The 14,485-nt window shown below is 37.3% G+C and overlaps 2 protein-coding genes across 5 annotated transcripts; both read right to left on the minus strand.

The window, feature by feature from the left end:
* Positions 1–1,073: 1,073 nt before the first annotated feature.
* On the minus strand, positions 1,074–6,985 carry LOC103402202 (receptor protein-tyrosine kinase CEPR2-like). The gene is made up of 3 exons (XM_008340942.4): positions 6,205–6,985; positions 1,876–4,599; positions 1,074–1,617 (listed from the first exon to the last, which is right to left on the minus strand). Exons 2-3 carry the CDS (start codon positions 4,436–4,438, stop codon positions 1,220–1,222), a joined length of 2,961 nt encoding a protein of 986 aa, XP_008339164.2. The 5' UTR covers positions 4,439–4,599; positions 6,205–6,985; the 3' UTR covers positions 1,074–1,219.
* Positions 6,986–9,249: 2,264 nt separating this feature from the next.
* On the minus strand, positions 9,250–13,635 carry LOC103402201 (uncharacterized). Of its 4 annotated transcripts, none has more exons than XM_029094520.2 (6): positions 13,560–13,635; positions 13,146–13,281; positions 10,923–11,122; positions 10,111–10,212; positions 9,870–9,921; positions 9,250–9,774 (listed from the first exon to the last, which is right to left on the minus strand). In XM_029094520.2, exons 2-6 carry the CDS (start codon positions 13,234–13,236, stop codon positions 9,662–9,664), a joined length of 558 nt encoding a protein of 185 aa, XP_028950353.1. In that variant the 5' UTR covers positions 13,237–13,281; positions 13,560–13,635; the 3' UTR covers positions 9,250–9,661. The 4 variants fall into 4 exon arrangements, with proteins under 4 accessions (XP_028950353.1, XP_070670882.1, XP_008339162.1 ...); XM_070814781.1 differs by having other exon boundaries at positions 13,146–13,351; positions 13,560–13,593; XM_008340940.4 differs by lacking the exon at positions 13,560–13,635 and adding an exon at positions 13,422–13,496.
* Between the last annotated feature and the right edge of the window lie 850 nt (positions 13,636–14,485).

A 14,485-nucleotide genomic window follows, 5' to 3' on the forward strand; every position in this document is an offset into this window, starting at 1 on the left:
CAGCGTCGCCGTCAGATAAAACATCACGTCCCTTACAAACGGTGCCGGCTTAAGCGGAAAGGGCGCGGCGTAAATCGCTATAAACCCTACCATGAATGCCGACACGAAAATACCGGTGGACAAAATCGTGCCGAACCCGGTTCAGTACTGCCCCGTCCGAACCGCTGCGACCGAGGTAAAGACGCCAGGGGTGCCGTTTTCGAGCGCGTGAAGGGTGACGGCGGCCATGCTGGTGGTCAAATCGAGGGCAAAAACGAGTTTGGTGGTGACAAGAGAGAAGTGATCCTGGGCTGTTTTGATGAGGATGTAGATGAGGAGGAGGAGAAGGATGAGAGAGAGAGAGAATTCAGGTTTTGAAAGAGGAGGAGAGAGAGATGGCCATGCCATTTAGCAAGCAAAAAGCTCCAATCTTCCCGACTTTGGTTCTTGGGTTTCTGTGATTTTGTAGATTCACGGCGGAGGTAAAAAAAATGAAAGAGAACCCACATAACTTTTCATATCGATTCCCACAGATGGCGCCAAATGTTGATGCACAAAATCGGAGGGGTCTTGGAACAACGTAAATCTGACCGTGAATCTGCAAGAAAGTAAATAACACAAATGTATCGTGGTTCACCCCAATGTTTGGGCTACGTCCACACTGATATTGTATTTCTCTGTTCGTGAGAGGATTGTGAGGGAGAGAGAGCTTGAATATGAGAGTGAGGCTTTGGGGATCTCAGGCCTAAGAATTGGCCACCCCCAATGAGGAGAGTGAGGAGTCCTTTTATAGAATAAGGGCTCCTCACTTATTACATATTTGCCCCCTTCATTTATTACATAATTACATTTGAGTCCTCCGAGTATTTATACGAGGTCTAAATACAGAGGCTCTAAGTATGGTATAAACAATATTAATAATTTTAGCTCTTATGAGGCTTTGCCTCATCCCTCAAGGTTTTTGCCTAGACGGGGCTATCCATGAAACGCCTTAGTTTCGCCTTCGCCTTTAAAAACATTGGTTACCAATTTATTTTATATTGAAACCTCAACTTCCATAATTGCCCAGCTAGATAAAATGACAAACACACATGTTGCAAGGAACAACACTTTTAAACTTTATGGTACATTTAGTAATCATATAAATGATATTAAATTCTTTACTTACATTACAAGCATTATGGAAGAAAAAATTCACTCTTGCATCAAACTTTTGAACCTTGAAATTAGGTATCTACTGCTAAAACAGCAACTCATCGGTACCGGGTGAGACATCCTTGACTTTTTTGTCGTTACCGGTATTGTTCCCGGACCGGAAACTGCAAGGATCAGCATCCGCAAGCATCTTTATAACCTCCCGCATTGTCGGGCGCAACGATGGTAGCTTCGTAGTACAAAGAACAGCAACCTTCAAGACCTTGATCATGTCATCCTGGACACTTACATCTGCCACTTTTTCATCGAGAATCTTAACAACCGCTTCACGGTCACTCAGATGCGTTGAAACCCAGTAAACAATATCTTTTCCTTCCCCGTAATCCTCTTCAATTGGTCTCCTACCAGTTACTAGCTCTAGCAGCACAACACCGAAGCTATACACATCGCACTTTTCGTTCACTTTAGCAGTATATGCCAGCTCTGCAGGAAATCAGTTCAAAATGTTTGAATACATGCATGTTGTGAAGATTTTGGATACAATCTGAATTGAATGAGACGGTCCAATATAAAAAATGAAAGCAACATCAAATCTCGTGAGCAGATTAAAATTCTAGAGTTGTAGAAAACGTCGCAGAGAAATTGATACAAGCATAGTTGAAGTAAGAAACCAAGGCTAACGTATGTGACCAACAACGATGGAAGGATAAAAGTATGTGCTTTTGTAGATTTGAAACTCACCGGGAGCAATATAGCCATGTGTGCCGGCGAATGAGCTGTAATCAGAACCCTTCTGAGAATTTTCTGCAATCTTTGCAACCCCAAAATCAGCAACTTTTGCCTCATAATCGTCGTCGAGCAGAATGTTGGTGGATTTAATATCCCTGTGAATTATAGCTGGTGAACAATCATGGTGCAGATAAGCAATCCCCCGAGCTGCTCCCAAAGCAATCTTATACCTCTGGCACCAATCCAATTCGGGCTTCCCGCATTTAATCTCTCTGTGAAGCGCTTCAAACAAATTACCATTTGCCATGTACTCAAACACGAGAACTCTAGATCCGCCCTTCACTAAACAAGCGTATAGCTTCAGTATATTTTTATGCCTTATCTTCCCCAAAATGTCCATCTCTGCCATCAAAAGCTTCATGCCATCTCCTTTCCAAAGTTGTTTGACAGCTACCGTGCCACGACCTTTCTTCAAATCTATGCGGTAAACTTTCCCTGTACTACCACTTCCAATCAAATTTTCTTCTTCCAAATCGCATATCTCATCTGCATCTATTTCCAACTGGTGGAAAGATGCAAGTTTCCATTTCGGATCTTTCTCCTTCCCTGCTTCCAAATTATTTTCTCTGTCAACCGCCTTCCCAAGCTTGAAATTCTTATAACTGACAAGCAGTAATCCAGCAAAAACAGCAACCAACGCTGATGCTATAATAATGAACAAAACCAGTTTACTTTCAAGCACCCTTTTTCTATTCGGCTTTTCAGTACACGTGTTCATCCCAGAATTTGTGCGAGTTCTGGAATATTGATCGATGCAGAGTCCCTTGTTTCCGGCGAAGGCTTTGTCTCCTCCCATGGTCAGAAGATCAGATGGTACTCTTCCAGATAACTGATTCCCAGACAAATCTATAGAACTTAGCTTCAGTTTCGCCAAAGCTTCAGGAATCAAACCCATGAGGTGGTTTTTCGAGAGATTTAGAGAGTTCAAAGAGCTCATTAGTGATAATGTACGAGGGATATTACCAGTTAAAGAATTCGAAGCAAGATTCACGTCCACCAACTTAACACAGTTTCCCAATTCTGATGGTATTGATCCTGTCAAAGAATTGAATTCGAGATGCAAAGATGACAGCAGCTTTAGAGCACCCATTTCAGAAGGAATTTCACCAGAAAAGTTATTACTGCTCAGATAGAGCTTCTCCAAGTTCAATAGGTCCCCAAGTTGCGGTGAAAGATAACCTGAGAAACCATTGTTCTGCAATATCAACTGATTCAAGCTGGTAGAAAACCCAATGCTGGGGGATATCTCTCCGCTGAAGTTGTTATCACTAAAATCAATCATTGTCGCGTAGGGAAGTGACCAAAACTCGGCTGGAATCTTCCCAGACAAACGGTTCTGATTGACTCTCAGCCGCTGTAGAGATTTACAACGAACATAAGAATCTGGAAACTCCCCAGAAAAATTGTTGTCCAAAGCAAGCAAGAAATTTAACCTGCCGTTTTCACAAAGAAACCTTGGGAAACCACCTGAAAACTGATTCTCGGATATGTCGATGCTTTCCAAAGGTGAGAATCTACCAAAATTGGTCGGAAATTCCCCAGAAAATCTGTTTCCGTAGATTGAGACTGATCCAAGGTGTTTCATATCGCCGAACCCAGCAGGGAATTCCCCGGAGAAATTGTTCCCAAATAACTGAAAAACCTTCAAGTTCTTGAGATTTCCCATCTCCGAAGGCAACTTCCCATAAAACTTGTTTGATGAGATATCAAATTCCCTTAAGAGGGTGAGACTAGCAAGCCCTCGTGGGATTTCTCCAGTCAAATTGTTTTGAAAAAGTTCAATCTTATTGAGGTTTTGTAGATGGGAAATGGACTCAGAGATCTTCCCAGAGAGCTTGTTTCTCGACATATCCAACGTCTCCAATGCCGTCATTTCGTAAACAGATTCCGGAATCTCTCCTCTCAACTGGGTAAACCCCAGATGGAGCCAAGTTACGTGGGTCAAGTTTTCAAGCCCCTCAGGAATTTCACCTTCATCAAACTCATTTTCCCCAAGCACGAGAGAAACCAACCCAGTCAGATTCCCCACCCAGGATGGGAATGCGGCGGAGAAGAAGTTTGTCGAAAGATCAAGAATCTCCAATTTTCCGAGGGCAGAAAGATCGGGGATTGCTCCCACCATTTTGTTGCCGGTGAGATTTAAAGTTTTAAGATTTGCGCAACGAGTGACTTGGGCAGGAAGCTTTCCGGTAATGTTGTTGGAAGGCAGTGAAAGCGTCACTAGGCTGTCAAGACCACCAATGGCGGGCGAAATCTCCCCCGAAAGGGACTTGTTATCAAGAGAAATTCCAATCACTTTTCCGCTAATCCCATCACAAGCAACTCCGAAGAAGTTGCAGGGCGACCGGTCAGCGGTCTCTTTCCAGGAATCGAGAACATTCAGAGGGTCCTTGAGCTGCCTCTTCAACTCAAGGACGGCTTCAGTTTCCGTTTGACTTCCGACCGTTAGAGGCAAACATGGCGGGAAAAGCAAACCGAAGAGAAATACAGTTGATAGCAGCAAGTACAGTGCCATTGGCAATACAGTAATAGGTACTACTAGTAGGGGTAAAATGGTCAATTAAGGACAACGGAGCTTTAAATTTTGCGACCACCACCACCACCACCACTACCCCTACCCCACGCCGATGCTCTTATTTGAACTTGAACAAGTTCTGAGTAAGCGGAAGGAAACAGCTGTGCAGAAAAAGACCACAAGTCAATGTCTCTGACTGCATTATCTTGATAATTTATAATTTAATAATTATTATTATTATTATTAAAAAATACACGGTTAAATTAAAATTATTAATTTATAATTTATAATAATCTTTACTAATTGATAAAACATTCATTGTTAATCAAAACGCTATAAAATTATCAATTTAACACTTTAATTAAAAGAGAACATGAATCAGAAATATGGGGCAGAAATGTAATTTTACACAACTAAATTTTGCTGTTTTTTTTTTCAAAGCCTCACCTACATATAATTCTAACATATTTTTGATTAAAAAAAAAAAAATTCCTGCTCCTACATTCTCTATCACTCTCTTCCTCTCTCCTATTTAAAAAACAAAAATAAAAAATTTTCTTATGCACTTTGCGTGTGCCCATATGCTAGTATTTATTAAGCAGTGTTAGTAATCAATACCAACTAAGGGGACGTTAAAACGTCAATTTTGTCTGTAGCTGTGGATTCTCTTGCTTGCATATGAGAGTTATGGTTACTGTAAATTAAGACAACTTCATAATTGATTACCCTTGCAAGTCACTCATTAGTCCATCATTTCTTTTGCATATTTTCTTTTTTATTTTTAAAAAGGGATAAGCTGGTGGTTTACATTAATCCATCATTTCGAGACCTAGAAAGGTTTACATAAATATTTCAGCTTCTTTCTGATTATCATTGCGTGTTTCACAAGTGCTAAAGATCGAATTCAAGACATGCCATATGAAATACAGGCATGAAATTCTCCCTAGTCACTGGTCACCCGTGATGGTTTTTTCTTGTGCATATTTGAGGTTTATGTTATAATTATACTACCTACTAGTTAATCAATTAAATTTTTTAAAGATGGTATCTCCTTTTTTCTTTTGCATATCTGAGGTTTATGTTATAATTATACTGCCTACTAATTAATGAATTAAAAAATTGTAAAGATGGGATCTCCTTCATCGCATTAAATACTATCGAATTTGAGCTATGGTTCATGAACTTAAAATCGGTGAGTATTTGTTCTTGAATTTATCATAATGTGGAGCGATTGTCATTTTGAGTAATTTAGTTGGAACTTCCGCCAAATACCACTAATTTTGAATGGAAGTTCTAACCGTGTTATGCAAAAGAGTCATTGCTTCTTGTTGTGACAAGTTTAGAAATCAGTACGCGCATATTGTTGTGACAAGCCTAATTTCCTCAAATTTCTTAATTAGGACTTTAACTAATTAATAAAAATTAAAGAAAGCAAAAACTAAAATTTTGCAATTAGCAACAAATTAATTTAAAAAAAATTAAATCCACACTCGTGAGAAGAATGGCCACACACATATATATTGATATTTTGAGCCAGAAAAATAGCTTAATTTTGGATTAATTTTGGGTTTCTTTTTCAATAATCAAATCAGTGTTTTATTGTTGACCAAGACAAAACTTAGTTTTTAGATAGTAATCCAATCATTAATCAAGCAGAAGCAGTCATAAATTGAAAGAAAAATTTGAGAAAAAAAGAATTAATACAAGAGAATCGAAAATAACATTTAGAGCAAATAGATGTGACAGATGAGATGAGATTAGAGTACCTGATGGTGATCAGTTCCAAGTGAGAGGTAGATCATGTGGAGAGGAGGAAGCAGCATCGTCAAGTGTGGGCAACCAATGCCTCATCTCATCTGATGAAGAACCGATTAACAGCAGCTGGGAATTGGATCAACCAACTGGATGAATTTGGTGGCCAAATTATACAGAAGAGAGCATGCTGTATAACTTTACTTTGTGTATGTTTGGCTGACGAGATACATATTTATACATATATGTGTGTATATATATATATATATATGTATATGTAGTTTATGTATAGATATTGAACAAGTGTTGAGCATGCATATGGTGATGGTCCATGGATATGGATGGAGAGTGGAGAAATGATATCTGACACTTCCTTCCTACCCACATGTTTCTTGCTTACTAACTTCACCACTCACCACTCAGTAATCTTTCAGCTACCTAGACAGACAGCGGTCGGTGGAGGAAGCAGAAGGGAAAAGGAAGAGAGAGAGAGAGAGAGTAAATAGTTCCGGCCGTACGTCGTCGAATTATTAAACTTTAGAGATGATGAGGTGACGAGTGGGGGAGGGAGGCAGGGATGGAGAGAGAGCAGAGACAAAAATGCTTTACGAGCACTTCTTGGAAATTAGTGACCTCCTCGAAAGCCACGAAAAGTAATTATTGTAATATGATATTATTGAATTTTGAGTGGATGATGATGATCCCAAATTCAGTTGTGTGAGGTACCGGTGGGGAAAAGATAAACTTTCATTTAACGCTGCTGTGGGATCAGGAAATATTATTAGAGAGTCGATGACAATAGTGTGCACAGCGCCTAAATTTTTGGACACTTATATCACGTAAATTGACATTTTATCGAGTTTTTGATTTGGTAGGCTTAAAGATATTTATCAAGTCATACTGCACGTTTGTTAATAATTTTTGAGCGAGTATGTCGTCTGATGTTAATAGCTTATGAACGAGCATGTAGACATATGTCAACATATGTCAAGTGAGTGTATCGAAAGATGTCCATATCAACTTATACAAAGGTATAAGGCTAGCAGATACCCTGCCCGTGCTTATAAAGGATATTCGTCGAACAACTGGAGGACAAATTTTCAAGGACATCTCAGATTTTCTAAGTGTAGCACCCAGCTCTTGAAGAATATCTACACTTGGAGGGTTCAGATGACCCCGCCTTGCTCCAAAGTGGATCTATCCCTAATGTAAAGTATACAATGATTGAGTATGTAATATCTTAAGTCACTAATATAAAACCTTATAAAAAGATATTATAAATATCATGATAACAATGTACTTAATGTATATATATCTTTACCCTCAACAACTATCTTATGAGATTGAAATATTACCCGAAACAACTGTCTTATGAGATTGATGATTACTATTTCCATGTGATGTGTAGTACAAAAGAATATTAGTGGAACCAACAAATGCCGTATGGTTGGTATTTAAGGACGAGTTTATCCCTTTCAAGCTAAGCTAAAATAAGACAAACTTATTAATTCTACGCAAAAACAAAGTGGAAGTTAACGAGCCTACCTACCATGATCAAATTAAGGTTTTTCTTTTTTTAAAAAAACCAAGGAAAATACAGTTTAAACCACTCTCTTGAGTATCCTTTAATTTTTCAACAACAAAAAACATCTTCTTTAATTTACTCAATTGAAATACAAAAAATAAACAAAAGTGTGAAGTAGGCGTACGCAAATCATTATAAAAAATAAAACAAGATAATACAATTATGAATTTGAAACAACTAAGACATGTGTCAAATCAATTACACCAACTCAACTTTTTTAAGAGAAAAGTATTAAGGAAGAAAATATAGAAACCTAAGCACGTACTAGCATGCGAACAACTAGGGCTTGTTTCGTAACTATTTTATGTTTTGTTTTTAGACTGTTTTTTTTTTTTTTATATATGTGGAAAATGTAAAGGATTAAGACCTAGTTTGGGAGTGAGGTGCTTAAAAAAAAAGCACCTATGAAAAAAAGCTGTGAGGGTTTTAGGTGTTTGGTAAACTGAAAAAAAAAGGGCTTATTTTGGAAGCTGCTGTGAGAATAAGCTGAAATCAAAGGAAAAAGCTGAAGCTGCTATTTGCAGCTTTGGAAAACTGGCTTTTTTTCAAAGCACATGGAGCTACAGTGCTCCTTTAATGAAAAGACCCACTATCAGACTGCTTTTTTTTCCAAAAGCACTTTTACAAAAAAGTTTACCAAACGCTCTGCTGCTTTATTTCACAGCCGCTTATTCTCACAGCACAACCGCTTATTCTCACAGCAGCTTTTTTTCAAAGCACAGCAATACCAAACCAGCCCTAAGGAAGATGAAGAAACGCTGGTGGATGAGTGGGAAAGAAATAAAAAAGAATGGACGAAGAAAAAAAAATTGAAAGTGAAAGCAAACTCGAATATATATTTTGTTTTACTTTTTACTCTTTAGTGTTCTTTGTGTATCCTTGTTCGAGCATTTCTTCTGTTTTTTCAGTTAAAATGGTCTTTAAGATTGTCATAAAATATCACTTGGATCATTGACAATTAAAATCGATAGAATTGATTATTGAATTTGTCAAACATAAATCATTTTTGTCTTTTTGTGAAAATCTGTCAACATACTCGTTAAGTTGAGGAATTGGTTTGACAAAAAAGTCCTTAAAAGATGGTCACGTGGTCGTTTAGTGACAATTTAACAAAAATATTTATAAATTTTTCACGAAAAGACCAAAATAATGTATGGTGAACAAATTAAAAAACCAATATCAATTTTCATTATCAATGTCCAAAGTGAAAAGTCATGCTAATCTCAGAAAGAAGCCCGTTTCCTCTTCATCTCTACTTTCTACCTTATACTTCTTCACATCTCAAGTACAAAAACATGAAAATTAAAAACTATAAACCTGTATATATATACAAGTGTTACTTGGTGATTGTTTTAAGGAAATGAGCTCTGCTTAGTACTTCAACTCACATAAAATTTGAACTTACTTCGATCAAGCCAGGGTGCCGACATTAATTTGGAATTTAGATGTCACATTGTTAGTTGGTTCCACATGGTCCCACGAAAGAATCATTTATAAGGACTCGACATACACTCTCATCATACAACCATCTCTATCAGATGATCTGTGTCAAAAACTCGTCATTACATAGGTAATGTGATCAAATAGTAATACAACAGAAAGCTACGGAATACGGCGAGCTACGCTTACCCTAAACCCCACATACCGTAAAAAGCGTGCGAATGTCGATGTACTATTGACACTCGATGAACCGGTATAGACATAAGTAGGTTCTACATGTTCAAAAATCGACGGAAACTACCTGAAATGTATAGATGGCCTTCTTGTACAATCCTATCTTTCGTGAATCATCTACGATTTTTCGACCCCATGTAACGGAAAAAATATAAAATCCAGCTCCTTCCCTGTTTTTTCTGTGTGATTAAAAATTTCCATGGTCGCACAGTTCAGGAACCTCCATGACGGCGATAGAGTACCGACCGATAAATGGCAGCAACATGGAAGAACACAATGAGCACTATGAAGAAATCATCCAAGAGACCGGCTATACCAAATATTGCTGCAGGAACGCTCAAAACAAGGACGATGTATTAATAATAGCACAACAACGACTCCACAAGAAAAATACAACTAAGTTGAAAGCATAAGAAACACCTTCCGGGATGAAGTCAAAAGGACTGAATAGGTACGCAGCACCCATTATCATCTGTATATTTAAGAAAACAAAATTTTTAAAACGGTCAGAACTTCGTAACGAACATGCAGTATACAAGATACTTCAGATTAAAGATGAGTTCTCACATAACGTTACTGCCAACCACATAAACTGCATTAACAGCTGCATGAGAGTGCAAGATATAAGAGAAGTGATCGCATATTGTGTCAATTACTTAACTGCAATCCAAACACGAGCCCTTATAACAAGGGGAAGAGATCTATCAGGATTAATTAGTTCTCGCAGCAGCCTCCGCAGGAGAAAAGGAAGGTCCTGCGCTCTCTGTTCAAAAGAGGATTGCCATTTATAGAAACAGATTAGAAATGGAGGAGTGGTGATCTACTATCTATATCAACTACGAAACGATCTTCAATGTATGGAATAAAGATACTTTTTCAGGAGTTAAGAAACCAAAATGGCATCTGAGGAAAAATTCTGTTCCTTACAGGAAAAGAAGATATAAACACTTTACTTCTCCAGGAGTCTTAAAATAAAGAATTAATTTGTTTTGAAAGTGTATTCTTTTCATGCAGTTGGACGAGTACAGAAACTGCATATATTTTTCAACAAAAAACATATCTAATCATATTATTCAACAATGGTGGGTGTGTGTGCGTGTGTACATGTCTGTGTATTATAGAGGCTGCTCCAATTAAGAGGGACACCCTTGCAACTCCCACTTCCCATTGAACCTCAATAATTCAAACAGTCTAATTATTAGGTCTCCCCTCAAAGATCATCCTTGCAAAATATCACTGAAATCCGAAACGGTTGACTACTAAATTAAATGTTTGTCACTTTTAGTGTTTTCTTGATGTACCATGTTTGTCTATTTTCTTGACTCAAACTAGATGGCTAAATGGTCAGATTTGTCTCATATTTTAAGAAGATGATCTTTGAGTGAAGAACTAATAAATAGATTGTTCGGATTATTGACATAAATAAGAAATGGGCCCCACAAGGTTATTTGATGTATAGATATATTCATTTACCTGAAGAAGACTTCTGGAATGACCTCCAAAAACACGATTGTACCTTTCAACCTTCCTTAGAATCTCTGCAACCTCCGGCCTATCAAGCTGCCTTGAAGACGCCCTACTTGGAACCAACAAAGTGATGGGACGACGACACAGTGGGCATTTACAAGGGCGAACTGCCGATCCATGATGCCAAACAAGCATAATACAATTTCCTGAAGAAAGGGAGCCAACGATGCATTATCAGCCTTTATTTTAATGATTACTCAATTGGAGTTCAAGCCTTGTAGATTATATGTAATGGAATCTGATACTTGCATGTTTGTATGTTGTAAGAGTCCTGCTAATTCTACTTACACTCAGAGTGTTATACTTGATCCGTTATCTGTGGCTGGTTTTGAGCATGTGCGATAGGTGCCCTTAGCATAGGGCCCCCAATCTGTAAAGGACCCCTAAAAGATGATATCATCTACATATGTACCAACTTGGTTTGTGGCAAAAAAAGCTTCATCTTTGGGAAATTTATAGGTTCTGCATGAATAAGAGAAATATGACACCCATACGCATAAGAGAAATCACTTTTATGTTTTTAGTTTGGTTCTACTGGCTTTGCTCTAAATTTTGATTTTTTCCATGATTTTTTGTTGACTTGAACTATAATTCAATTAATAATACTTCATTTAAATTCCTTACTAATACAACCATAGACATATAAATTAGCTTTGTAGCAGGAGTTTTATACAAGGGTTCATTTGCTATCTTCCGCACAGAGCCCCTAAATCTCAGAGGTGACACAGTATGCAGTGAATGCTAAATAGAACATCACGCCCATTCAGTTCAGAATATTCTCAATATGCATGTTGGGGATTTTGTAACCACTTCGTATATCCACAATCTCTATAATCTATTGAAACAAAGCAATTCCAAGCATAGATCACTTTTACGTACAATAGAAGCAGTAAACTTGTCAAACATCAAAAGTCCTTATGGTGCGCTTGGAGAAGGGGATTTTTAAGTTCCATGTAACGTATGATAAATTTGTTAAGAATGCACTACAAAAAATAGATAAAGGGACTTGAAAATCACTAGATGCAATACATTTGATAGAACTTTCAAATAACTCCTTGAAGGTGTCATTTAGTGGTGTTTCAGTAGTAGCTTAACAGTGCTTGAGTAGTTCATTGGTAGTGTTCTTGTGATGCATTTTAACAATAGAGCTTAAATTGCCTTGGCACTCGAAAGTCTCTCATCCAAACATAAGGTTAAAGCCTAAGCGGGAGATGTTCTATAACCAAAGTCAAGCGAAAAACAGCATTGCGCCTCTATATGAATGATGAATGAGTTAAGGATCTGTATAATCAAGTTCAAATGATCATTATATATATAAATATATAGGCACCATGGGCATCCGCGGGATTTATAACCAGACTTGGAATTGTGCTTGGAAAAACTGGCTATATCAGATGTTAAATGATAGGCGGACCAAGAATATCAAGTCCATTCTACTTGGAATGAAACATACATTGAGCGAAGAGGGGAATTTTTTTTACATATAAGTGTTTCCTTTTCAACATTTTTAAGATGCAAGTCTTGGAAACCTACACGAACGTGTTCTTCCTATTTACAGAACTCTGCAGAGTATAATTACATGTACAAAATCACATCCTGTTTTGACTTCTCTTGATATCAATAAGAACAAGAGACTAACAGTCCATAATGAATATGACCGGTTTCTATGATATCAAATGATAATGACTGGATATCTACAGCGATTTCTCCAAGAGCTCCATCTTCGGCCCCCTTCTTAGTTTTCACCAAACTTTTAAGTTAGCATAGCTAAAGCTAAATTGGACTTGTTTCAAGGGGAAAACATCATATAATTGGTCGAAATAAACACCCAATTTGGATGTGGATTATAAGTCCCTTCGCTCTAAAGAGCAAATGATATCGAAAGCCGCCGCTACTAAAATCTTCTGAGTAATCAATCAAGTCTTTCAACACAAGCATGCTTAAATGATCAATCAATCGAATCAAAACATGAAAAAGCATGCTTGAGCAAAATACAAACAGAAGCAGTTGAAACAAAATAAAATGCATAAAATACAGGTGAATGCAGAAATTGAAGACGAATTGGGTTTAGGGTTCTTTTATATTGCACAAAACCAAGAGCAACATTGGTTGTCTGACAGAAATGTAAGCGAGGAAATAGGAATGAGAGTGAGGGAGGAAGAAAGGTACCGCAAAACCAGTGAGAGCAATTGGCCTGACAAGGAGTGTCGAAGTTGCCATGGCAAACCGAACACAGATCGCCGCCTGGAGGGCCGTCCATTCCGATCTCTCCTTCGCTTACCCCGCCGTTCGTCTCTTAGATACTCTGTCCCCCATTAATCATGACGTGCCACGCAAATGGATAAACACGTATCGCTTTTTGTTTTGGATATTAACTTTTGGAAGAAGAAAATAATTCAAATTTAGAAAGGCAAAAAAAAAAAATTATAAATTGACATCCATTACCTGCGAGGACTTACAAACCTTGTAATCTAAAAATTTTGCGTGGAAAAGAAAAATTTAGAATTTGAAATCTCCAATCCATAAGCTTAAATTATATATAAATAAATGTCATTTTCACCATTATATGTCACCAACACTTACCACCTGCCACCACCACTCACGATTATCTTCACCATCATAGTTGTCGGCACCACTATATACAATTGTGACCCCTGCCACTACCACTGCCAATATCACAACCTGCCGCTACTTCACACTATCATCATCATCATCATCATCACTACTACCACTTCTGTCACATTTTCTAACTATCTCTCATATATATATATATATATATATATATATTAATGACTATATATACACATTAAATATTTAAATTTCATTATTCTTTTAGGTTAACCAAACAAGAAAAAAAATTAAAATTGGAATTCTTTACTAATCTTAAATTTCTCATCTAACATATTAATTTTTGGGTTTTTTATCACAAATGGTCCCTGAAAATTGACCCTCACCATCAAGATGGTTCCTGAAATTGAAAATCAATCAATTTAGTCCCTGAAAATAGGTGTCGCAAATCAATGCAATCCTTCCATCACAATTATGTTAAAAATTCCGTTAAGTGCTGATGTGGCACATAAATGGTCCTTAAAATTGACATGTGACATCAAAATGGTCTCTGAATTAAAAATCAATCAATGTAGTCCCGCAAGTAAGTGTCCCAAATTAATGTAGTCATTTTGTCACAATTCTGTCAAAAATTATGTTATATGATGATGTGACACATAAATGGATAACACATTAAATTAAAAAAAATTACAAATAGGTTTAATAATTTAATAGTTAATAAAAAGTTGTGAACACAAAAACCTAGTCATGCAATCACCTCCGATCCCAGTACACATTCTTCTATTTATTCTCTAAAAAAAATCTCAATACACCCATTTTTACACACTTCGACACCCTTCACTGAATTGAACCTCAATCGAGGTCATCTTTGGTGACGACTTGACTAATTGGAAACGACTTCTGGGACATCATCGCTAACATTTAAGCGATCAACATCCTCA

This window comes from Malus domestica, chromosome 15 (assembly GCF_042453785.1).
Source record: "Malus domestica chromosome 15, GDT2T_hap1".
Classification (NCBI taxonomy): domain Eukaryota; kingdom Viridiplantae; phylum Streptophyta; class Magnoliopsida; order Rosales; family Rosaceae; genus Malus; species Malus domestica.